Source organism: Antechinus flavipes, chromosome 3 (assembly GCF_016432865.1).
Source record: "Antechinus flavipes isolate AdamAnt ecotype Samford, QLD, Australia chromosome 3, AdamAnt_v2, whole genome shotgun sequence".
Taxonomy (NCBI): domain Eukaryota; kingdom Metazoa; phylum Chordata; class Mammalia; order Dasyuromorphia; family Dasyuridae; genus Antechinus; species Antechinus flavipes.
In genome coordinates, this window is record NC_067400.1 from 84244152 (window position 1) to 84270198 (window position 26047).

Genomic DNA, 26047 nt, shown 5'->3' on the forward strand with positions numbered 1-26047 from the left:
ACAATCATTTTATAAACAACAATCATTTTATAAAACTCTCATGGGTTACTACTGTCTCAAAGCTTGCAAAGCCATCTAAGGGATCTTCTATACAGGGCTTCTTCTACTAGTGCTGAGAATGCAAAGAAATACATTGGTGTTTTTCTCAAAGAATTTATAATCCATTAGAACAGATAGGGAGACCAGTGCCCAAACAATCAAGATACGATGGAAAGTAAATTAAGTGAAAAAGAGATGCAAAGAAATGTTTAAGTGCATTTTGTAGTGTTTAAAACTTTAAAAAAAAAAAAGTGATTCCAATATGATTTATATTTTTATTATATTTATATTGTCTATATTTAAACCATATTTGTGATCTACATATTTACATTTTTTAACAACTAAGTCATTTTCATTAGTTTATGAAAAAATAGTTCTTTATATGTATACAGATGATACATATTACAATACACAATAAATAACAAAGAATTCATTGTCCACATCCATAAAATGTGGTGATCTTCTTCCCAAATGCAGCCAGGTGATAAAAGTTCAGATCTTTTATTATCTCCAATATAGCCCGGTTAGCTTAGAGGTCTATCTCTCTGCTTGGTTCCAAGAGCTCCCTCTGAATGTCACCAAATCTAAAGATATGGTCCTTCAGCCTCTGCCTCTGCTTTCTTCAGCCTCCTACCAGCACAGAGATGGAATGAATCTCTTGTCTCCTTCACTTGGGGCTCGGCTAGCTTTCTGGTGAGTCTTTCAGACCAGCTTGGTCTCAGTGGGGGGAGGGCAGGAGCCCAGCCACCTACCACAGTGGTGTGAGATGAAGATGAATCTGGTTGTCCACTGAACTCTCCACTTGTAGCTTTATCCTCTGAAAATTCTTCTTCTGCCACCAGCCAGCCAAATGAAAAATATTCTGTCTTCATGTGTTCCCAAAGAAGATATGAGAAAATATCTTCACCCAATTTTTTTCATGGAACTAAGAAATCTATATGTAACATTGCACATATTTTCAAATATTTTCAAGGTCCTAAGTGATTTTATTGATTTTTTTTTTGATAATAAGGAATAACTCTCTGAAAAAGGCAGAGGAAGAGATACAGGGGAAAATTCAAGCAATGTTAAAAATAAAGAGATAATTTTTAAAAAGTTAATGAGATAACATGGTTACACTTTTGATTCTTGAATAAACACAAAATGCATTGCTTTCTCTGAAATCAGACTATCTTGCATTAAGTATTGCACATCAATAGATTATCATAGAACCATATGGAAAACAAATTAAAAAACAGAGCTGCTCCAGACTTCAAAGAATTCAAAATGCAATTGGAATGACTAAACCAAAGCACTCAAATCTATAAAGTATATCCAGATTCTTTTCCAATATATTAGTGGTATTGATAAGGGATGCCCCACACATAAACAATACATATATATATATAAATATGTAAATGTTTAACATATACATGTAAATGTATAACATAAATATATAGGTGCTTGTAAAGAATGTCGCATGCACTGCATTTGAAACATGTATATTATCCTTGAACTTCCATTAAAGAGTTCAACTGTGGAAATTAAAAGACACAATGATAAAAACACTTGTGTTCAACAGTTTGACATATCAGCTTTACAAAAATTTAAAGTGAATAAACTTTTCAGATGTGGCAATTGAGCTAGATACTTTTTTTTTTTTAAGTTTTCTCAATAGTATTTTACTTTTCCAAAAACATGTCAAGATAGTTTTCCACATTCATTTTTGTATAACTTTGGGTTCTAACTTTTTCTCCCTCCCTCTCTTACTATCCCCTCCCCAAGACAGGAAGCAATATGATAAAGGTTAAATAAAGGTTTTAAATATATTTCCACATTTGTCATGTTGTGCAAAAAAAACCAAATCAAAAGAGAAAAAAAGCATGAAAGAAAAAAACAAATGTGAAAATAATATGCTACAATCCACATTTAGTCTCTATAATTCTCTCTTTGGATGCAGGTAGCATTTTCTATCCCAAGTCTGCTGGAATTGCCTTGAATCACCACAATGCAGGGAAGAGCCAAACCCATCAAAGTTGATTATCACATAATCTTGTTTCTGTGTCCAATGTTCTCTTGTTTCTGCTCTTTTCATCAGTTCATGTGAGTCTCCTCACGCCTCTCTGAAATGATTCTGCTGATTGTTTCTTACAGAACAATAATATTTCATAACATTCATATACCATATTTTATTCAGCCATTCTCCAACTGATGGGCATCCACTCAGTTTCCAGTTCCTTGTCACTAAAAAAAGGCTCCCACAAATATTTTCACATATGTGGGTCCCTTTCCCTCTTTTATGATCTCTTATGATCACAAAACTTAGTAGACACCCAGCTGCCATCCTCCATTCCTCTAACAAAATGACTTTCAAGTCTGACTATGTCACTCAACCATCCATTAAGTTCTAGTGACTCATTGTTATCTCCAGGATCAAACACAAAATGTTCTGCTTGGCACTTAAAACACTTCACAAGCTGACTTTTTCCTTGCTTTACAGTCTTCTCATTCTCTAACTTTTCCCCATTCCCACTGTTTGTGCTTTTCTCTCTGATATTTTGTATATCATTTTGATTAGAATGTGAATTTCTCCAGAATAAACGCCACATTTTTGCCTGCCTTTGCATCCTTAGCACTTACCATAATACCTGCATATAAACTTAAATAAATGTTTGCTGACTTAGAGGCATCCTTAGAATTCTGAAAATTATAGAGTCATAGATTGAAAACTAGGAAAAACTGTTAACAGTCATTTAATCCAGCTGCCTCATTTTACAGATTAGGAAACTGAGTCCTAGTAAGGTTAAATAATTTAATAATAGATAAAGTAGAAAAAGAAATATTTTATTGGCTTTGTGGAAAATAAGTCTACCCTAAGACCACTAATCTCCATTCATTTCCAAAATTCTCTTTTTGACCAAAGAAGCTAGAAATTGGTTCATAAGTACCAAAGGGGGCCCTCTGATCATAAGACCAAGAAACTAATTATGGTTCCTCTTACTTGTAATGAATGAGCAGAAGTTGTAAAAATCATGTTTCACAGAAAGAATAGGCCAGAAAAGGATGCAAAGTGATAATGGAGGAGGGGAATGTTTCCCAAGAAACTACAGACTACTCTCAGTGGTAGTTTCCCCACTTGCAACCCTACTTCTAGACCTTCATTATAAGATAAACCATTATGACAATTTCCCCTTAAGGTAGGTTATATCTTATAGAATCTATGCATGGAAACCACTGTTATAAGATCAGGCCTGATGGTTTTGAACCCACTATAACATTTTCAGATTTCTGCTCTGAATTCCACTAACACTCTACATTATGACTTGGAGAGACAACAAAATTAGCTGGGAGTCAGTATACCTAGGTCCTAGGGATGGGACTATGGATAGCTAGATATGGCTGGCATGGAGAAAATGGAGCCCTGATAAAATTGTTCCCTATGGCAGTAGGTGCTAAATCTCTTTTAGGATTTAGTCTGCCAGTTAAGGACATACTCCAACCTCATGGCGTATTACCTTTCTCCTGGCTAACTGCAAGTTACACTAGGTCTTATTCATCATTAATTTTTTTAATAGCTTTTTATTTTCAAAATACATGCAAAAATACTTTTCAACATTTACCCTTGCAAAATCTTGCGTGCTAAATCTTTCTCCCTCCCTTCCCCCATCTCTTTCTCCCTTAGATACAAGTAATTCCTTCTAAACATATTTCCACATTTATCACCCATTAATTATTAAAATACCTTTCCTTACCATGTGCTCTCCCACCTCTATTTACCATTCCTAGTGTCTATTGCATCCCTTAATTTTGTCTGTAACCTCTTCTCCTAAATATTTAAACCCAGCTTTTGTCAAAAAAAAAAAAAAAAAAAAAAGATCATTGTGAATTCTTCACATGACTGAATCCCAACATTTGGTGCCTACAAACCATATCATTTGCTATATCAGCAACATCACTAAGTCCCTGTTAAAAACTAAAACTAGATAACCTTTAAGGGAGAGAATCTGGAATTCAAACTTTTAAAAACTAATGTTATTTTATTGTAATTTAATTTAAAATAAAAAATATTTTTATTAGTATTTTTCCCTCAGTTACATATAAACATACATGAAAAAGTAACTGGGGGAAAATAAAATACTAATAAAATATATTTTTATTTTAAATTTTTTTATTTAATATTTTCCCCAGTTACATTCAAAACATTTTTTACCTTTGTTTTTAAATTTTTTGAGTTCTAGTTTCTCTCCTTTATCCCCACCCCTAATTCAGAAATCACATGTGAAATAATGCAAAACATTTCCATAAAAATCAAGTTGTGAAAACATAGATTTCCCATCCTAATAAAAATAAGAACACTTAAAAACTTTAAAAAGAAAAAGAAAAGAGAATGATGCACAATCAGTTCTTTCTCTGGGTATGAACAGGATTTTTAAGTATAAGTCCTTCAGAGAAGTTGTAAATGATTGTACTAATGAGAAAAGCAAAGTCATTTACAGCTGGTCATCCCAGAACATAAAATACACTTTTTTTTAAAAAGATAATAAATGAATTTTCTGTCTCCAAGATTCATTAATGTAATGTCACTTAGCATATATATATATATATGCTATATATATGAAGCATATATATGAAGCTATCATAGAGTGTCACAGAATGTCAGAGTTGACAAAAGGACTTCAGAAGCCATTAGTACAACTCACAAATGAAAATGAATCCCTCCACAATATACTCAAGTCATTACTTAAGACCATCTGTGAGGGAGAATCTATTCTTTCCCACTTTCTATTTGGAAGTAGTGATAAATGTTACAGAATTTCTCCCCCTCCCCCCTTCCATTAAATCCAAATTTGGTACTGTGAGAAACTTTACTCCATTATTTGAATCTAGTCCTGAGTGTCTGTGAAACCAGACCTGTCATTTAGAGACCAAATTTGTTTAATGGACCTGAAAGCTAACTAGAAACCCCTTCAGCGCTGAAGACTGATGTATGAAATGTGAGTTTTCTCCTGTTACACGTCTCAAAGAAATAAAGCACTTATTATTTCCTAAGGAACCGGAGAGGCAAAAAGCACTAAAAGAGACCCTATTACTTATTCTTTGGTTCTTCCGTCTCTGGTCTCATATGATAAAATACCACTCAGTCTTCAAAGACCCCATTTCCATTATTTCAACATAGCGCTTCCCCAAGCACTTACTCATCCCACAACAACCACACCAATCTCAAAACTGTTCATGAGAGTCCTTTTTTTCTTTCTTTCTTCTAAAGGAAAAAATAATATTCTTCCTCAGAGTATGCTCTAACACAATGGAGTACCGCTGGTCAGGAGCCACTCTGCTGTTCCAGTCATAGATTTTGTTGTTGAGATCGATGTGGAGAGTCAAGAGGGAGGATCTTCTGAAGAAAGGAGAAGAAATAAAAATGAGTGCCAAGCAGGGTAGATTCTAAAGTCAGTGCTAAGCAACTTTTTGCTTTTGAAATGTGGTGGGAGTTCTCTGAACTGCGGGGCTGGGAGATGAGACACATGAATATAATTATTTCCATTTTACAGATTCATCCCTCTGGTCCTCAGTTTCTTCATCTATAAAATGGGAATAATATAATTGCCTATTTTACATTCTGAAGACGAGATAAAATATATGAAAGATATATAAGAAATATATCTTTCATATATTTTATTTTCATATATCTTTATATATAAATATATATTCTTAACTTTTAATAAGTTAAGCTACTTTAGTTAAAACGTTTTTTTAAAAAAAGTTAAGAAGTGAAAAAAAAAACTATTGTAAGAATTCATAGATATATAGGCAGTTCCTAACTTAGGAACTTCAGACTAATGGATAGCTTTTACTAATTAAATTGGCAGTGGGAGAAAATGTATCCAGGGACCTCTTCCCGTAGACATAGCAAGAATTCAGATGAAAATAAAATTAGATTATTACTATCATTCTTCATATATATTATGAGTTAAATAGGCTTTTGGGAAGGGCTTTTGGGAACCTAATGACCCACTTATTATAATATATTGTAAAATGTGTTCTGAGTTCCCAATAACCACCACAGAAAGAAAACTATTGAAATATAATCCCACCAAAATTAGGAGCTGCTGTTATGGTTAAAGTATAAAGAAAACTAAATACCTTTTCTTCCTGAATATCTCTGCATCTGTACCACAACCCAATTACCCATGAGGAGCCTGTTAAGGGACGCAGTGACACTTACTTCTCCTCAGGTTGACGGAGGAGCTGTGACAGGCAATGCAGGTAGAAGGATGGTGAACTGGGAGTCTCCTCCAGCACAGAAACATTCACCTTGCACATACTCCAAAAGATGTCGGCTTCTTGATGAAGACTGGAGCTTCTGGGTCCCCATGCATAAGACACTTTGCCATCTTCACCATCCACTTCTAAGAGACTATTTGCCTCCCTGTGATCTTTGGGTACCACATAGTTCTGAATAAAAAAGAGTTTGGGTTTCCCCAAGAGCAAAGGACAAGCATCCCCCGTGAAAAACTTCTTTATCTGATGCAGAGGGAATCCAGAATACGGCTGATTGATTCCAAAGATGCTCTCCGAGTCCCCACGGCTGATCAGAATACACACAAAGATGTCATAGTCTTGGTGCTTGGAAAGGCGTGCGGTTTGATGGAGAATCTGGTCTATTTCTTTCATGCTCAAGTGTTTGAAACACTGAACTTCAAAGCCCAGGGAAGTAAATGTCTCTTTAAGTGGATCTGGAGGGAAAAAATTCATTTTTTTTTTTTATTAATTTGAGAAAATTTCAAAGAAAAATTGGAAAGAAGGTTTCATATTTTCTAAATTCAATTCCATTTATTTTGATTTTTTAGAATAAGAATGTCAAAGGCAGCCTTTGTACAATAAGAAGTTGTGGGGGACTGGGCCAGCAAGAAGACTGGACTGGACACAGCTGGTCAGGTCTAAGTCTCCTTTCCTAGTTTCAGAAGCTGGTCAAGCCCTGGTGCTACTAAAATTGACCACTAGAGGGAGATAGAACCCTCTCTCAATACTCACTGAACAAGCTAAGAACTCTTGTTTTATTTAAATTAAGTCCATTCCAGTTGTCCCAATCCTGTCTCAGTTTAATACTAATCTTTCAAGCAATGGTTGATGCTGCTTCTAGAGCTAATATTTCCTTTAATCCTTCCCAAGATCCACCTCTCATATTCCCTTCTCATCCTCCATCTGAGATTATCTCTGATTTCTGGCTATATTTCTTTTTTCCCCCCAATCTGTACTCAGAGTTTATTAATTCTCTCTCAAGGTGGCCAACATTTTTACCTTAAGTGTTTTGGAACTCATAACCGTTTCTAAGAATATGTACATTATTGTTAAATATAGCATATGAGATACATATCAATTTAATAGTTAGTACTTTAAAGAAAGAGATATATTATATTAGGAATCAAAGAGTTTATTGGGGAAAATTTTGTCAGAACCAGAAAATTGTATTATATTAGGAATCAAAAAGTTTATCAGGGGAAAATTTTGTCAGAACTAGAAAATTCCAATGATGAGAAAAATAAATACTAAAGTATTTCAGACAGTTCTTGACCTATACAGTTCTCATATATCAAAACACCATCTATATATCAGTTATTTGGAATATAAACATTTTCACAAATAGGGTAATAAATATTAAATTTCTAGTATAGTCCTCACAAAAAAAAAATGAATTTAAATATAGGATGCAACAATACTTGGCTTTTGCCAAGTATTAAGTCCACAATTTCTCTTGGGTTCATTTTCTTAATAATATTCACAGTTATCTCCTAGTTCAAGCCTTCATTAACTCTCATCTGAACTAAATAATAATAAATTCATAATTGCTCTCCTTGTCTCCTGTCCTCCTTCTTACCCCAATTGGTGATCATTTCTGTCTCTAATGCAATTGCGAAGAGTACCATAAAAACAATGAAGAGAGAATAAAAGGATTTCCAAACACCACTGAAGGTCCAATTGCAACTTCTTAAACCATATTACTCCCTCCCTCTTCAGCAAAGAACCTTGTATCATTTTCCTGAGAAAATTGAATTAGCTATATTTCTAGCCTGTTCCCAGCCATGGACCCAGGTACTCGAATGAAAGAAGCACCTGACTCCCAAAGGTAATTTATGTCTCTTGACCCAAGTCCATCCTCCACTAATTTTGCAACTACCTTTCAAGCTTTATCTCCTGTTTCTTTCCCCTTTTTCTGGAGCCTAGTGATCTGGACTGAAGTGAAACACATCTTCCACTTCTAACTGTTAAGGGTGGCTTTGGCCTTTGGTGAAATGAAGGATCCTCATCTAATGTTCAAGGTTGGACATTCAACTTTATGATCCACGTGGCCCTCATGGTATGTACACCTGCCCTTTGAGGCCGTGCCCTGCATTATTTATCCACTCCTGATAGCAGAAGTAGATTTCCAGTTTCACTACCTTTCAGTTGCCCACTAAGTTCCTATTTTCTTTTTGGAGAATCCCACTAGTTTTCAGTTCCTTCTAGAAGGAAGGAAAGGAAGGAAGGAAAATATAATCTATTTTATATATTATAAGAAGAAGGTGGTACAGTAAACAGAGTGCTGAGCCTGGGGTCAGTAAAAGTTGAGTTCAATATTGCTATTATTCATTAGTCCTTCCTTGGTCTTCTGTAATAGATTCCTAATTTATCTTCCAGTATCTTCTTCACTCAGTCTATTCTTCACACCTAAATATATTATTATATAATAGCTAATGTTTATGTAGTGTTTGATCTGATCCTCCCAACAACTCCAAAAGGTGGGTGCTATAATAATTCCATTTTATAGCTGAGGAAAAGTGAGGCAAACAGGATTAAGTGACTTGCCCAATATCATACAACTAGTAAGTATCTGAATCCAGGATTCAAATTCAAATCTTTTTAATTCCAGGCCTAGAATTCTATCAATCTATTTAAGTATATATCACATAATATTTCAAAATTTAGATGCATTCAGAGTTGACCCCACATACCTTTAAATTATCACTTCTACTCATTTTCCTGTCTTCATTTTGATTATTATTTATTAATATAATAATCTGATCCTACAAGGAAAGTATTCTAGAATTTTAATGTTCCAAATGTTTTACAATTCCAAAATAATAAAAAAAAACAAGAATAACAACTTATATTTATTTAATCCTTTACAATTCACAAAGAGTTTCCATCATAAATAATGATATGGTGATTATGATGGTACAAGTCTCATTGTCTCCATTTTACAGAAAAGTAAAGTGAGGGGTCAGATGTTAAATGTAAAATTTGCTCCCCATCATGTTAGTAAGTGTTGAAGTGGGATTCAACCTCCCGCCTCCTGACTACAGGCTTTTGATTAGAGTTATGCCCTTAGACTTGAGCCTCAGTAAGGCTACTTTGACAAAGTGTGAAGAATAGACTGAATGAAGGGGAGACTGAGAGATAAATGAGCAGACTATTGCAGAAACCCAGGGAAGGACTAATGAAAACTTGAGAACCAGAGTGGCAACAGATAAAGTAGAAAAGAGGCAATGGCTGAGAAGTCATTAGGTGGCTCAATACATGAGTGCCAGTCCTATAGTCAGGAAGAACTGAGTTTAAATCCCACCACAAATAGTAGCTAACTGTGTGACTCTGGACAAGTCATTGAGTAGCATGGGTTCCACACTGTGAGGATCAAATGAGATAAGATTTGCCAAGTGTTTTGCAAACAAAACTTAATGCCCTAGTTGAGGAACTTTTCGGGTTTTCTTGGCAAAGGTACTAGGGTGGTTTTATCATTTCTTTCTCCAACTCATTTTACAGGTGAGGAAACCGAGGCAGATAGCTTAAGTGACTCGGCCAGGGAAGATGAGCCTTCCTAACTCCAGATCTGGCACTCGATGTACTATGGCATCACCTAGATGCCCTAAAGCACAGACTGTTTGCACCAGAGCCAATTTTTACCAAAGAAAAGTCATTCTCTCTAAAAGCAATCTCAATCCAATTTAGACATCATGAAAAATAGGATGAAAGGAATAGAAGAACAGATATTTGGATAAAACTAGTTCAACTCTTCCTGCTAACAAAGGTCATTTCACTGTGGATTTTGGCAAAGAGCAGAAAGTTAGTTCAGGAAAATATTTGAAAATGTTTCTATTAGCTGAAATGAGCCAAAAATCATTGATTTGTTTATCCAGAATGATTCTAAATAAAAAACTAAGAGAAAAGAAAGACCGAGAATAAATCAAAGATTCGTGCTCATTTCAGGCAATGTTTTCAACCAAATTTTCTACCAGATTTTAATAGTAAGACTAACCCCTCTGGTCTTTCTTTTCCTAGTTTATTGTACAGAAAATAAGAAAGCACTAAAATAGAGGCAGATCCTGAAAAATATGCCCGGATAAACCACAATCTAGAAAACCAATCCCTGGATTAAGTGACAAATGAATTTGCATATGTGAAATCAACTGAGTCAGGACAGATAAAAAAGAGGTATTCAAATGGCACAGTAGACAGAGCACCAAGTCTGGAAGTAGGAAGACTTGAGGTCGAATGCAACCTCAGAAACTAAGCAAGACATTTAACTTCTGTTTTCCTCAGTTTTCTCATCTGAAAAATGGGGATAATAATAGCAACTACCACCCACGGTTGTTGTGAGGATCAAATGAGATAATCATTAAAAAGCATTTAGCAAAGTGCCTGGCACAGAGTAAGCAGTATATAAATGTTAATTGTGTTATGGTGTTTTATTTTGCTTTATTTTAATAATTACTCTCTCTACACCTAGTTTTTCACCAATATCATATATTATCAAGTGGGGGCATTTTCTCTTCTAGGATACTCTCAGCAACTCTCAGCTCCCCCACTTAGATTGCAAGCTCTCAGAGAATAGGGCTTTCCTTATCTCTCTTGGCAATCTCAATAGTCGGCAAGGAACTTGAGGTACAGTAAGTTCTTAAGAAATGGTGATTCAATTAAATCTGAACCAATGGTAGTTCCCCTAAAGTGGTTCAAAGACCAATGTTCTTTGGCTAGACTTTATCAAGATCAAAAGGGTGAGGGGTGGGAGAGGACACCTTCTGTCAAGATGTACTGTGAAAAAAGCCTAAAATCTGAAAAAATAATTAAATCAGTGAGCTTAATTTTAATCAGGGACATAAAAAAAGCCCTATCTATCTTAAAACCTAGTGATGAAGGAGCAAAACTAGGCTGGAAGGAAGTTGGCCCTGGAACATGACATTTAAGGTACTGATAGAATTTTGATTATAATAAATAATCTTCTTGACCTTAATAAGAGAGTTAAGAAAGTACCTAAAAGTTCTGCTGCCATTTTACAAAAGGGAAAATTAGAATCAGTAATTCTGTTCAAAATAGAAATGGCTGGAATGGAAACTTTTTTACATTACTGCCAAGTATTTCCTCTTCAACAATGGTTAGATGTGTCACCATGAGGCAGCTAAGGGACTCCACAGTCAGAAACACCTAACGTCATATCCAGCCACAGACACTACACTTAGCAGCTTTGAGATCCTGGGCAAATCACTTAACCTGTTTGTCTCAGTTTATTTATCTATAAAATGAGAATAATGATAGCATTTACTTCTCAGGGTTGTTGTAAGGATCAAATGAGATAATAATTGTAAAACACAAAGTACCGCAATAGTAAACACTACATAAATGTTAGTTATCATATATGTCATTTGGAAAGAAATAATATATTATATACAGTATAATAATAAGTATAGTTATATATAGTAATATATCATATAGTATAATAAAGAGAAGAGAAAGGCCAAAAATGTCCTACCTCTGACTTACTAGTTGTACAACCATGAGCAAATCATAATCCTACCAAATTATAGCCTAATCAGAATAAAATTTGGAAATCCATAAAGAGAAGATCTAACTCAGTTTCAATTTACCAATGATGGACAGAAGCAGCTATACCCAAAGAAAGAATACTGGGAAATGAATGTAAACTGCTTGCATTTTTGTTTTTCTTCCCGGGTTATTTTTACCTTCTGAATCCAATTCTCCCTGTGCAACAAGAAAACTGTTCGGTTCTGCACACATATATTGTATCTAGGATATACTGCAACATATTTAACATGTAAAGGACTGCTTGACATTTTGGGGAGGGGGTGGAGGGAGGGAGGGGAAAAATCGGAACAGAAGTGAGTGCAAGAGATAATGTTGTAAAAAATTACCCTGGCATGGGCTCTGTCAATAAAAAGTTAAAATTATTTTTTTTAAAAAAAGAATAAAATTTGGCTAATTATATGTGTGGCCATAAATGTCAGTTATTATCTAACAGAGGGCAGGCGCTCACACTGAAACAAGCTATTCTCCTCCAATCTTTGCAAATGGAATTATGGGAACAATTTATTCCAACCTGGATTGTAGCCTTTAAAAAAAAGTTATTGATTAATTTCTCTCCTCCCAACATCTTATCTTATCTATGCCCTTGGATATGCCATGAACATGCAGTGAGTCAATAAGATGACTCAATTTTATCTTGTTAATTTTTATAATCAAAATAAAACTGGTCATTATATACAGACGGTAGACATGGGTATCACTGAGTAAAGACACACACCTGTAATTGGTTTGCTTTCATTAACAAAGGAATTCTTTTTACAAATAAGAAAACTATTAAAGGTCAGTGACCTGACTATACTTAGTTTTCCATTTTATTTAATTCCATGTAAAAAAACTAATGCTAATTGTCAAATAAATTGTGCTATAAAAATAGAATCAAATTTTGTTGAACTATTAGAATTCAGAGAAACTTGGAAAGATCTGAATAGAGCAAGATAAGTAGAATCAAAACAACAAGCCACACAATAATAAATGGGAAGACAAGATATCAAAACTCTAATGAAAACAATGACCAATTGTGACTTCAGAGATGAGATGGGCCACATAATCAATAGATTCATTTATTTTGCTCAACTTTTTTCTTTCAGGAGAGTTAGACATTGTTGTTCAGTCATTTTCAGTTGTATCCAACTCTTCATGATCCTATTTAAAGTTTTCTTGGCAAAAACAATGGATGGTTTACCATTTCCTCCTCCAACTCATTTTTCAGATGGAAAACTGAGGCAAACCGAGTTCAGTGACTTGCCCAAGATTATATGGTTAGTAAGTGTCTGAGACCATATTGAATTCACTAAAATGAGTCTTTCTGACTCCAGGTTTAGCACTCCATCCAATTAACCATCTAGTTGTCCTTAGGGTTTTAGGAATCCCTAGATTTTAGGGATGAGAGAAAAGAGTCACTGGGAAGCGAAATGCTATTTTTTAAAAAGTATCAATGAAATATACAAAAGATCGATTGATCTATCAGTACAGTTTCTATGAGCAAAGGTAGAGTGCCTAATTTCCTTCGTGGAAAAGACAGCAAATCTGCTTCCTTAAGAGCCCTAACAACATGTAATTACAAAAGGAAAGAAACCTAATACCATATTCTCTTTTTTACAAATGGATTGGCAGAACTTCAGCTTCTAAAATAAGAACTCAGTATTTGACAAAAATTGCGGAGAAAACTGGAAAATAATTAAGTCAAAAACTCTGCATAGACCTACATCTCACAACCCATACCAGAATAAGGTCAAAATGGATACATAATTTGGGGATAAAAAATGATATCATAAACAAATTAAGAGAACAAGGGATAATTTATCTATCATATCTTTGGAGAAAGGAAGAATTTATGACCAAAAAGAACATTATGAAAGGTAAAATGGACAACTTTGATTACATTAAATTAAAAAGGTTTTGAACAAACAAAACCAAGAGAAACAAGATTAAAAAGGAAGTACAAAGCTAGGAAAAAATCCTTACAGCCAGTATTTCTGATAAAGATATCATTTCTAAAACATATAAAGAATTGTGTCAAATTTATAAGAATGCAAGTCATTCCCCAATTGATAAATGGTCAAAGGATATGAACAGACAATTTTCAGATGATGAAATTAAAACCATCTATAGTTATTTGAAAAAATGCTCTACTAATTCAGTTTCAATTGATCAAGGATGGACAGAAGCAGCTACACCCAAAGAAAGAACACTGGGAAATGAATATAAACTGCTTGCATTTTTGTTTTTCTTCCTGGGTTATTTATACCTTCTGAATCCAATTCTCCCTGAGCAACAAGAGAACTGTTTGGTTCTGCACACATATATTGTATCTATGATATACTGTAATCTATTCAACATGTAAAGGACTGCTTGCCATCTAGGGGAGGGGGTGGAGGGAGGGAGGGGAAAAATCGGAACAGAAGTGAGTGCAAGGGATAATGCTGTAAAAAATTACCCTGGCATGGGTTCTATCAATAAAAAGTTATTAAATGTAAAAAAATAAATAAATAAATGATTTTTTAAAAATGCTCTAAATCACTATTAACTAGAGAAATTAAAACAAATTTGAGGTACATCTCTCAGATTGGCTAAGATGACAAGAAAAGATAATGATAAATGCTGGAAGGGGTGTGGGAAAACTGGGATACTAAAGAATTGTTGGTGAAATTGTGAAATAATCAAACCATTCTGGAGAAGAATTTGGACCTGTGCCCAAAAATCTATAAAGCTGTGCATACCCTCTGATTCAACAGTGCCATTACTGGGTCTGTATCCCAAGGAAACCATAAAGGAGGGGAAAGGACCCACATGTGCAAAAATGTTCTTTTTATGGTAGCAAAGAATTGGAAAGTGAGTAGGTGCATATCAATTGGGGAATGGCTGAACAAATTATGGTGATGGAATACTGTTGTTCCATTAAAAATGATGAATAAGTTGGTTTTAGAAAGGCCTGGAAAGATTTACATAAACTAATGCTGAGTGAAACAAGCAGAACCAGGAATACATTGAATACATTAATAGCAAGAATGTGCAATGGTCAACTCTAGAAGATTTGGTTTTTCTCAGTGGTTCAGTGATTCAAAGCAGTCCCAATAGAGTTTGGACTGAAAATGCCATCTGCATCCAAAAAAAGATCTAAGGAAACTGAATGTAATCAACACATGTTATGTTCACTTCTTTTTTCTTTTTTTTTTTTTTTAATGGTTTTTCTCCTTTGCTCTGATTTTTTTCTCCCAACATGATTCATAAAGCAATGTGCTTTAAAAATAAATAAATGAAAGGAAGGAAGGAAGGGAGGGAGGGAGGAAAAAAGAAAAGAAGGAAGGAAGGGAGGGAGGGAGGGAGGGAGAGAGGGAGAAAGGAAGTGGGAGAAAAAGAGAGAAGGAAAGAAGGAAGGAAAGGAGCCAAATGAGGTGGGGGGAAGTATAAGAACAGCACCTAAAAATTTGCTATTTGTCTACCTTGACCAATGCAACAGTAATTCTACCTCTTCTGCCACTAGAGGCACAGAGAAACTTTCACTCACTTTTGGCTTTTTCCCCTTCTACATGAATTCCTCAATGATTCTGGAAGTAGTGGACATGGATGAATTTCAACATAATGACAGCTGTAGAAATTATTCAACTCATGGTTTTCTTATTAGAAATAAACTAAACTGTTCCAGATAATTGTAGAAGGACAAACCACCTGAAATTACTGATATTTCTCTTTTAGGTAATTCATCTATTCAGGATGTGTTTTCAAAGGCAAACATCAAAAGAAAAGACAAGAATCAGACGCACCACACATAGCACACCCCACTCTTTCCACCGGGGGACAATGGAGGAGGTACAACTCAAGAGCTGGTCCCAAAGGACAGATGAAAAGTACCATGAGTCAATTAAAGAGAATGGACTTGCATTTAGAGGATTTAGTTTAAATTCCACCTTTCTACTAACTACTTGGGACACTATGGCCAAGGCTTTAAGTCATTGGAGATTTCAAGTTTCCTCACCTATAAAATAAAAGGGTTGGATTAAATGGATTCTAAGATCCCTTTCATCACTAAATATTATAACACAACATATTTTTTACTCTTGGTAGAGAGGTGGGGGACTACATATATGAAATATTTTATGATAGCAGATTCATTTCACATCAGTTGGGTTTTTCTTTGATACAAGGTGGGGTTCATGAGTAAGGGAGAAAATATATCTGGATTTTTTCAAAACCAAGAACAGTGACAACCATCTGTCAAGAAATGTCTCAGTGAAAAAAACTGAAAAAGTAATCATGCCAGTGATTTTCATTTTAATCATGTGCAAAAAGACAGCACTGTTGTTGCTATGATTCAGTCCCATCTGACTCACTGGGGTTTTCTTCACAAAGATATTAGAGGAGTTTGTCATTTCCTTCTCATTTTACAGATAAGGAAACTGAGACCACAGAATTATAACATCACACAGCTCGTATTTGAGGTCAGATTTAAACTGAGGTGCTCTATCCACAAAGCCACAAAGCTGTTCTAAAAGATGTCCTAACAATCTTAATTCCTAGTAATAAGAGAATATGATAACTAGGTTGTAAAGAAGTAGGCCCCAGGACAAGACATTCAAATGCTAACGTGACAAATATGGAAATATATTTAAAAGGACCGCACATATTTAATCTATATCAGATCGCTTACTGTCTCAGGGAATGGAGGGAAAATTTAAAATACAAAGTTTTACAAAAATGTATGTTAATAAGACTATACAATGATCAATTCTGATGGATGTGGCTCTCTTCAATAATGAATTGATTCAGACCAGTTCCAATTGTTCAGTAATGAAGAGAGCCATCTACACCCAGGGAGAGGACCATGGGAACTGAGTGTGGATCATAACATAGCATTTTCACTCTGATGTTTTTTGTTTGCATTTTTGTTTTCCTTCTAAAGTTTTTTTTCTTTTTAGATCCGATTTTTCTTGTGCAGCAAAATAACTGTATGGATATGTATACATATATTGCATTTAACATATATTTTAACATATATTGCCTGTCATCTAGGGGAGAGGGAAAGAAGGGGAAAATTTGGAACAGAAAGTTTTGCAAGGGTCAGTGTTGAAAAATTACCCACGCATATAAATAAAAAGCTATAATAAAAAATATACGTTGAAATATCTTTACAGATATTTGGAAAAATAAAATACTATTGAAAGTAATTGGGTATGACTTCACCTCTAGGCCATAGAGTTCAATACTCCTCAACACCTCTAAGACCACTCCTGAGTTGTACCCCTAAGCCATCAGTGACATGAAGCACTTGATTTATCTTTTTCCTATACATTTACCCTGGTTCTTTGCTAAATTCTATTGGAACTTAGCCTGCTTCATACAATTATGATAAACTTTGCTACTTGATTTGGGAAAAAAAAAAATACTATTGAAAGTAAAAAAATAAAAAGACAAGTGCTAATAGCATTTTGCATACAATAAATACCCCACTTAATCCTTAAAGAATTTTTTAAAACCCCAAAGTCTTCAATAAAACCTTTTGAAACTAGAATTTAATGAACTTTTAAAACTGGAATTTAATGAACTGGAAAAAGTCCTTTTATTTTTTAAACCCTGAAAAATCCCAGATTGAATATGCCCAGCTCTCTTATCTCATAAGCTTTTTCTTTTATCAATAATTTTTCTCTTATCCCCTTAGCACTGAACTTCTGAAAAAGAACCAATCACAAATGTACTACAAAAGCTTGGCTTTGCTAAAAACCATTCCCAGAAGAATAAGCATACCAAATTCACTTGGGCTTCATCAGTTTGGAATGTCTGGTCATTCAACCCACATTATCTATAAAGAAAAACATTCCTAAACAAATCAATAGTGTAAAGGAACATACTTAACTGACAAATGTTTACTGAGTGCCTCCTCAGAACCTGGCACACATTTAATAAAATCAACTGTTTCATTTAATTTTTCTTGGAAGAGCTCTGTTCTGTGCTCTTCCTCTAGAGGAACTTCTCCTGGAGCACTTCTTCTCTGAAATTTCTAGTCCTAAAAAGATGCCTGGGGAATTGATTCAAAAGTATATGCATGGTGGTGGAGTTGTGAACAGATCCAGCCATTCTGGAGAGCAATCTGGAATTATACTCCAAAAAAGTTATCAAACTGTGCATACCCTTTGATCCAGCAGTGCTACTACTGGGCTTATACCTCAAAGAGATACTAAAGAAGGGAAAGGGAGCTGTGTGTGCAAAAGTGTTTGTGGCAGCCCTGTTTGTAGTGGCTAGAAGCTGGAAACTGAATGGATGCCCATCAATTGGAGAATGGTTGAGTAAATTATGGTATCTGAATGTTATGGAATATTATTGTTCGGTAAGAAATGACCAGCAGGATGAATACAGAGAGGCTTGGAGAGACTTACATGAACTGATGCTAAGTGAAATGAGCAGAACCAGGAGATCATTATACACTTCGACAACAATATTGTATGAGGATAAATTCGGATGGAAGTGACTATCTTCACCAATGAGAAGATCCAATTCAGTTCCAATTGATCAATGAAGAACAGAACCAGCTACACCCAGAGAAAGAACACTGGGAAATGAATGTGGACTGCTTGCATTTTTGTTTTTCTTCCTAAGTTATTTTTACCTTATTTCTAAATCCAATTTTTTCTTGTGCAACAAGAGAACTATACAATATATACAGATATATTGTATTTAAGATATACTTTAACATGTTTAATATATATGGGACTGCCTGCCATCTAGGGGAGGGGTTGGAGAGAAGGAAGGGAAAAGTTGGAACAGAAGTGATTGCAAGGGGCAATGTTGCAAAACTACCCATGCATATATTCTGTCAATAAAAGGCTATAATAAAAAATAAAATAATATAAGAAATATATATTTTTAAAAGTATATGCAGAAAAGAACAAGTCTCCTTGATTTTGATGAATTTTTATAAACAAAACAGAAGGGGATACAGAAGAAACTGTTCTTTTTTTTTTTATTTTATTTACATATTATTTTCCTCTCTGATTGAAATGCAAATAGTTTCAACTTGGCAGTAGGTGAATTGGATAATTAGTGTTTATAGCATATGTTCACGATACTTCAAAATTTCATCGACCTCTGACTGGTATGTGTCCCACTATCATCCATGCAGACTCCCATAAGGACCCTATTTCTCGATCTTTTAATTACAAAATCTTATTTTGGCCAAAACACTAAATATTAAGATCATGCTGATTCTAAATCTTCTGGAATTTAGGCTTTCTTCATAAAACAGAGAAACCACCCTTTAAACCTTCCCAGCTTGGTAAGTTTCCCAAACTTGGACTCAACTAGAATTCAGTCACCTCCAAAAGAGGCATTGGAATAGGACTACATGTACAGGAAACACCAAGTGTTTCTTAAATGTAGATTCACTTACATCTATTCCAATAGTTGTTTATAAGTTAGATTCTAAATTAATGAGGCTTACCCACAACTAAAGAAAGAGGGTCCTCAAACTCTTAAAATAGGGGGCCAGTTCACTGTCCCTCAGACTGTTGGAGGACCAGACTATAGTAAAAACAAAAACTTTGTTTTGTGGGCCTTTAAATAAAAAAACTTCATAGCCCTGGGTGAGGGGGATAATCATCCTCAGCTGCCGTATCTGGCCCTCGGCCTTAGTTTGAGGACCCCTGACTATGGCATCTGAATGCAGATGGAAGCTTACTATTTTTATTTTTGTTGTTGCTGTGATTTTTTCTTTCTCATCATTTTTCCTTTTTGTTCTGATTCTTCTTTCACAACATGATTAATATGGAAATATTTTTAACATGATTGTACACGGTTAACTCTATCAGATAGCTTGCTGTGCTTTGGAGGAGGAAAGGAAGACAGAGAAGGAGAAAGACTTGGAACTCAAAATCTTACAAAACTGAATGTCAAATTAAAGAGGCTTTTTAAAGAGATTTTGCTTATCAATGTACATTCTCAGCCAACAGAAATCTCCAAACAGCTAAATCTGTTATATATTCTTAGTCCCCATTCTTCTTGAGCTGATTGCAGCTTTTTAGATTATTAACCACTCAATGAGGCACACTCTGCTCCCTAATTTCTGCCTGATATTCTTTCCTCCTGTCTGACCCTTCCTTCTTCCACACCTGAATTGTAATATTTTGCATTTCCTGGTCCTTAAGTATTAATACTTCACAGGATTAGGTCCAGGTCTTCTCTTTCCACACCCTCTCTTTTAGTAATCAGCTTCCATGAGTTCAAATATCACTTTTACAAAGATAACTCTTTGATCTATAATATCTAATTCTAATCTCTCTCTTAAATAATACCAAAAACAATACACCATCAACCATCTCCTGGATGCCCTGTAGACATTATCATCAATAACAACAGAGGTGATGATAATGGCTAACATTTATTTACATATAACTTTAAGGTTTGCAAAGCATTTCAAATACATTATCTCATTTGTTTGGCACAACAACCCTATGAGGTACATGTTGTTACTATCCCATATTATATGAGAGGCAGACTGATCTATCTAGTCTCACATAACCAGTAAGTATCTGAGACAGGGTTTAAACTTAGATCTTGCTGAATAAACACCAACAAACTCAAACTCATCATCTTCCCCAAACTTGACTCTCTCCTCTCCTCCAAGTATATGGAGACATTCATATGTTTATCATCTATAAAATTTATAATATATAATATTAGAAAACTTATAAATATATGATATATATAAATGTTTTAGATATATTTATTCAGTTATTTGCCAAGTACTGTTTATCCTGCCTGCATAACATTTATTATAGCTGCTTTTTCACTCAGCCACCACTCCTTACTAATTTTGCCTCCTACTTGGTTTTCCTGTCCCAAATTTCTTCCTTTCCAATCCATAAGCTGTCAAAATAGCTTTCCTAAGGTCCAAGTTTGACTGTGTCACTTCATCTGATTAAAAATCTTTAATAGCTCCCCATCACTTTCAGAAAAAAAAAAGTAAGAATACTTCCTTAGCCTCACATGGAGCAATGAAATGGCACAGTAAATAGAGCACTGGGTATGGAAACAGGAAGACTCATCTTCATGAAGTTGAAACCTGGTCTCAGACATTTATTAGCTGTGTGACCCTGAGCAAGTCAGTTAAGTGTTTGCCCCAGTTTCCTCATCTGTAAAGTAAGCTGGAGGAAGAAATGGCAAACCACTCCAATATCATTGCTAAGAAAACCCCAAATGGGGTCATGGAGAGTCAGACAAACAAATGACACAATAGACTGACTGAACAATAGCTCTCCACAGAATGCTTCTGACTTACCTGTGCAGGCTTACTCCATACTCCCCACCTTCATAAATATTTTACTCAAGCCAAACTAGGTTACTAGCTGTTCTCTGAAACATTGGATAGTCACAGATTATTCATTGCTTCTATATATTCATATAAGTCATCTGTCATGTGTGGAATAGATTCTCTCTTCCTGTCCACATCTCAGAATCCCTGTCTTTTTTCCATCATAGGAGCACAGATTTAGAATTGGGAGGGACTTTTCAAGACCTTTAAGATCATTCCCCTTAATTTTTACACAGTTAAGGAAACTGGAGAGAAGTTAAGGTAATTGTTGAAAGTTACCCAGGCAGTAAGTGTCTGGCAGAGAATTTAAATTCCTATCTTTCAGAATGAAGCCTAGGGCTTTACTTGCTGTACTACCAAAGTACCATTTTAGAGACCACCTCCCTCTGCAAAGCCTTTCTCTGACTCCCCCAGTTATCAGATCTCTCTACTCCCCTTCAATTTTCCTTGTACAATACTTATATATTGTTGTCGCTCCACAAACGAACCGAAGCTCATTGACAGCAGCAATTTTGTTTGTCTATTTATATCTCAATACCTTGCGTATAGTTGGTGCTCATTGACAGCAGCAATTTTGTTTGTCTATTTATATCTCAATACCTTGTGTATAGTTGGTGCTTAATTAATGTTCAATTATATTGAGCAGAAAATAAGTTCTTCCCCAATTATTGTCAGGTTGAAATAAGTTGAGCAGGGTATGATGTTTTACATATATCTCCTTACTTAAATCATACAACAAACCTGGGAAATTGATAGGATAACTATTACTATCTCAATGTTGCAGATAAGGCAGAAAGAGAGAGTGGAATGAGTTGTGGGTTTAAAGTTAGCTCTATCACTTCCCATATGACCTTGACCAGTTATTTGACCTTTCTGACTCTGTTTTCCTCAAAGGTAAAATGAGAGAAGTGGACTTGAAAATCCCTTTTATCTCTAAATCCTGTGGATCCAAGGAACTTGCTCGAGATTCCACAACAGACTCAAGATTCAAAATTTACATCTTCAAACTCTAAAGTCAATGCTCTTTCTATTAAATTACAAAATACATCTTTTTTGGAGGAGTTCCCAAGACTGGAAAACAAGAAAGCCCAACCCAGTGATTTGCCATCTGAGCCAATAAAAAGCACATGGTTATTGTTCCATCTCAGGGACTCATATCTACCATCCCAAATTTCATTTGCAGCTTGTCAGTCTACACCAAAGCACAGAGGCCAAGAGTGCTGAATGTCCTTGTGCTGAGTCTGCATCTCCCAGTGGGAGACCAGGTAAGTATTACTGATTCAGCCTGTCTCTCCAAGCTATTAAGGGAGATAAGAAATAAAACGAAGGATGTAGCAACTGGGCTCAAATGGGCCCTGCTCACAAGACTTTTCCACTGTCTATTTTTAGTTTCTCATGAGTTCTAATGGGTTATTGGAGGAGAAGGCTCTGCTTATGCAAGTGTCTCTGATGTGGAAGGTTCTAAAAACCAATTGGCAAATGTGAACCCCACTCCAGGTAAAAAGCATACTTGCAATTTTTATTTTGCAAGTTTTAAGAAAAGACTAGAGAGAAATGGAGAGTCGTTCTTCTAAACCTGAAGGGATCATCTTTTACTCAGGAGACTGAAAAAGAATTTGTGCTTCATACCAAAACCCCAGAGATAATCACTTCTGTGACACAAGAGTATTACCTACCATCTCAACCCAAATATCTGGTTCTTTGACATGTTGTTGTTGTTCAGTCATTTCCAAATCTTTGTACCCCCATTTGGGGGTTTATTGGCAAAGAGACTAGAGTGGATTTGCCATTTTTTTCTCCAGCTCAAATTTTACACATGAGGAAACTAGCAACCTTTTTTTTTTTTTTTTTTGCTGAGGCAATTAGGGTTAAGTGACTTGCCCAGGGTCACACAGCCAGGAAGTATTAAGTGTCTGAGGCCAGATTTGACTCCTGACTTCAGGGCTCCCGACTCCACTGTGCCACCCAGCTACCCCCCAACCTTTTAATGTAGCAGATAAAACTCCCCGAGATCTAGTCCTAAACTGCCTTTCCATCCTTATCTACCACTACCTTCCCTACTTATCCAATATTACAAATAAGCTGAACTAGACATTACTCCTTAAACACAAGCTTATTATTCATGCTGTTCTTTCTTCAGTAAATATCCAGCCCCCAAGGTTCACCTATCAAAGTGCTACTGAGATCCTGTAAAGTCTAACTCAAATGTTACTTTCATTCATCAAGTCATTCCTAATCACACACATCCTCACCTCATCCTGGCCAATAATGATTTCTTCCCTCCCCTACATTCCCACAAGTCCCTATTGATCTATTCACTTTTGACACTTACCAGATGCTGTCTTATACTCATTTGTGTACATATCATCTTCCCTACTAGGTTACAGGCTCACTGGGGACAAAGATCACTTTTTCTTTCCTCTGAATCCTCCACAAATTCCTAGCACAGTGTCTTGAACACAAAAAGGCACCAAATAAATATGTGGAGAAAAAATGAAAGCAGGAATAAATGGAGGAAGAGAGATCATCTATAAAAGGGGCAGGGAGCAGGACCCAAGCATTACTTCCTATTCTCAAATCAGAACTCTTTTCTATAAAGTTCTAAAGTACTCCCCTTACCTATCATATCTATTTCAGGTTGTATACATACATATATGTGTGTATACATATACATATATATCTCCAAATATTAATACATCTTTTGTATACAGATACATTTACAAACAAATGACTTTATGGAAAGTCATTAGGAATGACTCTGGAATTCAAATCAGATAAGCCAAGAATGAGAAAAATTCAAATATTGACAAAGAACAGAATGTTCTGTTGGTGAGAATCTTGGACTATGTGTAACCACAAGGACATTGAGTCTGTGGGGTTTTCTAAGGGAAATGCCCAGCAAAGCACTATACGCAATGAAAGTTTCATCAATGTTTCATCAGTTCTCTTGATGATGAATGAATGAAACAAGAGAACTATGTTTAGAAAAAAAAAAAGTCTTGGCAACTCTGGATCAGCTGTGGGACACCAGTGGCCATATCTCTTTCACCTCTCTTGGGAAATTCATTTAAGTATCTTATAACTATTATTGGGGTTTCCATGGTCAGAGAAAGAAGGGGAGAAAGAAGAAAGAAAAGAAAGAGATTTGGGGGAAACAGACAGGGGAGGAAAGAGAAGAGGAAAGAGAAAATAAGAGAGGAAAAAAAGGAAAAAGAGAAGACACAGAGAGAGGGAGACATACACACACAGAGGCACAAAGAAAGAGACAGAAATAGAGATAGAGAAAGAGACAAAGAGACAGAGAGACAGGCACAAAGGTACAAAGAAAGAGAGGCTTTACTTTGTACAGTGACATTTCCCTAAGCCAAAAGAAAAAATAGAACGCCTGTGGGGGAGTGGGGGGGGGGAGAAAAAGGGGGAAAGCATTTAAGCAAAGACTGCCTGGTGTGTGCTCATTTTTAACCTCTTTTTAAGACTGCCTTTTCTGGAAACTCTCCAGGACAAATTTTAAAGTGGTTCTAAAAAATGGTTCTCAAACACCCAAAAATTATGTCCAAGGATTAGAGAACTAAATGAATAACCCAGTTCCTTCTCTCTAAATATATTTATTAACAAAATACATCCTCTTGCTTCCCTTATAGACTAGCTTCTTTATTTTCTTTGGGTTTCTCAGCAATGAGACCATTTAAGTCGAACAGAATTCTAACTGAAAAACCAATCTAGACCCAAATATGGGTGGTGTCTGATGTGAAATTAAAACTATGTAAGAACTCAAAAATCATATTAATCACAAAGTATAGAGTTGAAGGAGCAAAAAGACTATCGTCCTTAGCTAGATTGTATCCAATAGATCCTAAATAGATCTCTCTTATTCTACTGTTGGACTATCTCCAGAAAATATTTCACTGAATAACAATTTAGTATCTCACAGCTCCTTATCACCATAAAGTCATATTTTAGAAATTTCTTCTATTGGAATAGCAATCATATCTACTTCTTTCATATTCACTAAAGAAGAAATTTTTTAGAAGTTCAACACTCTCCCCAAAAGCTGTGGCCCACGCCACAGCTTTCTTTAGCTTTAATACAAATGAAAGGGGATAAACAACACTGAATAAAACTTTGAGGAATCTCATTTAATTGGAGGACATCAATTAATCCCAAAAGGACACTACATACCTGCATCATTGCCAACGCAATCAATTATTAAGCAGATTCCCACTGGTTGACTCTGTAGCTTGTATATGTCACAAGCCACCTGTTAGAAAGAGGGAAAATGAATTAAGAAAGATTCATAAACATGTATATTCTTAATAAAGAATATTACTACTCTGTCTCTTATAAGCCCAACTGTATGCCATGTTTCCTTCTCATCTGCTTTCCCTTAAATCTCCTTCTCAGCTAATTCTAATCTCTCTGTAGATTTTGATACAGATTAGCACTCAAGACTGAGGTTGGACTTATCTCTTGATATTTTCTTTCAACCGATGACAAATTTCTGATAAGAGAAGTGATTACAAGATATGGAATCTACTTCTCCTTTCAGTTTTTTTTTTTGTTTTGTTTTGTTTTGTTTTTGTTTTTTTGCTTTTTAAGTATACTCCATACTGGTTTATTTTTTAATCCCCATACATCTTTTGGACCAGAGATTTCCTGACCAGCCACACAATAAGACATTCTTTCAGAGCTTATGTAAGTTCCTTGTCCAAATCAAGGAAAGGGAAGCTCTCTGGCTTCCTCTTAAGACAGTATTTCATAAAGAAATGGGGCTGATACACACAGCAACAAGCCCCACCCCTACTCTGTCGTCCTCTGTAGCAATGCAGTCCCAGAGTTGAAAAGGGATAATCAGTCTTTTTGATTTTTCCCTATCAT

General features: G+C 35.4%; 1 protein-coding gene across 6 annotated transcripts in view; it reads right to left on the reverse strand.

Annotated features, from left to right (window-relative positions):
- Positions 1 to 1023: 1023 nt before the first annotated feature.
- The window catches only part of CFLAR (CASP8 and FADD like apoptosis regulator), an 81606-nt gene continuing 56582 nt past the window's right edge, over positions 1024 to 26047 (reverse strand). For all 6 annotated transcript variants that reach the window (XM_051983794.1, XM_051983796.1, XM_051983797.1 and 3 more), the window contains 3 exons: positions 25352 to 25430; positions 6242 to 6752; positions 1024 to 5413 (listed from right to left, as the gene is read on the reverse strand). In XM_051983794.1, the coding sequence (XP_051839754.1) occupies positions 5239 to 5413; positions 6242 to 6752; positions 25352 to 25430 (765 nt within the window). In that variant the 3' untranslated portion in view covers positions 1024 to 5238. The remainder of the gene's footprint in view (positions 5414 to 6241; positions 6753 to 25351; positions 25431 to 26047) is intronic.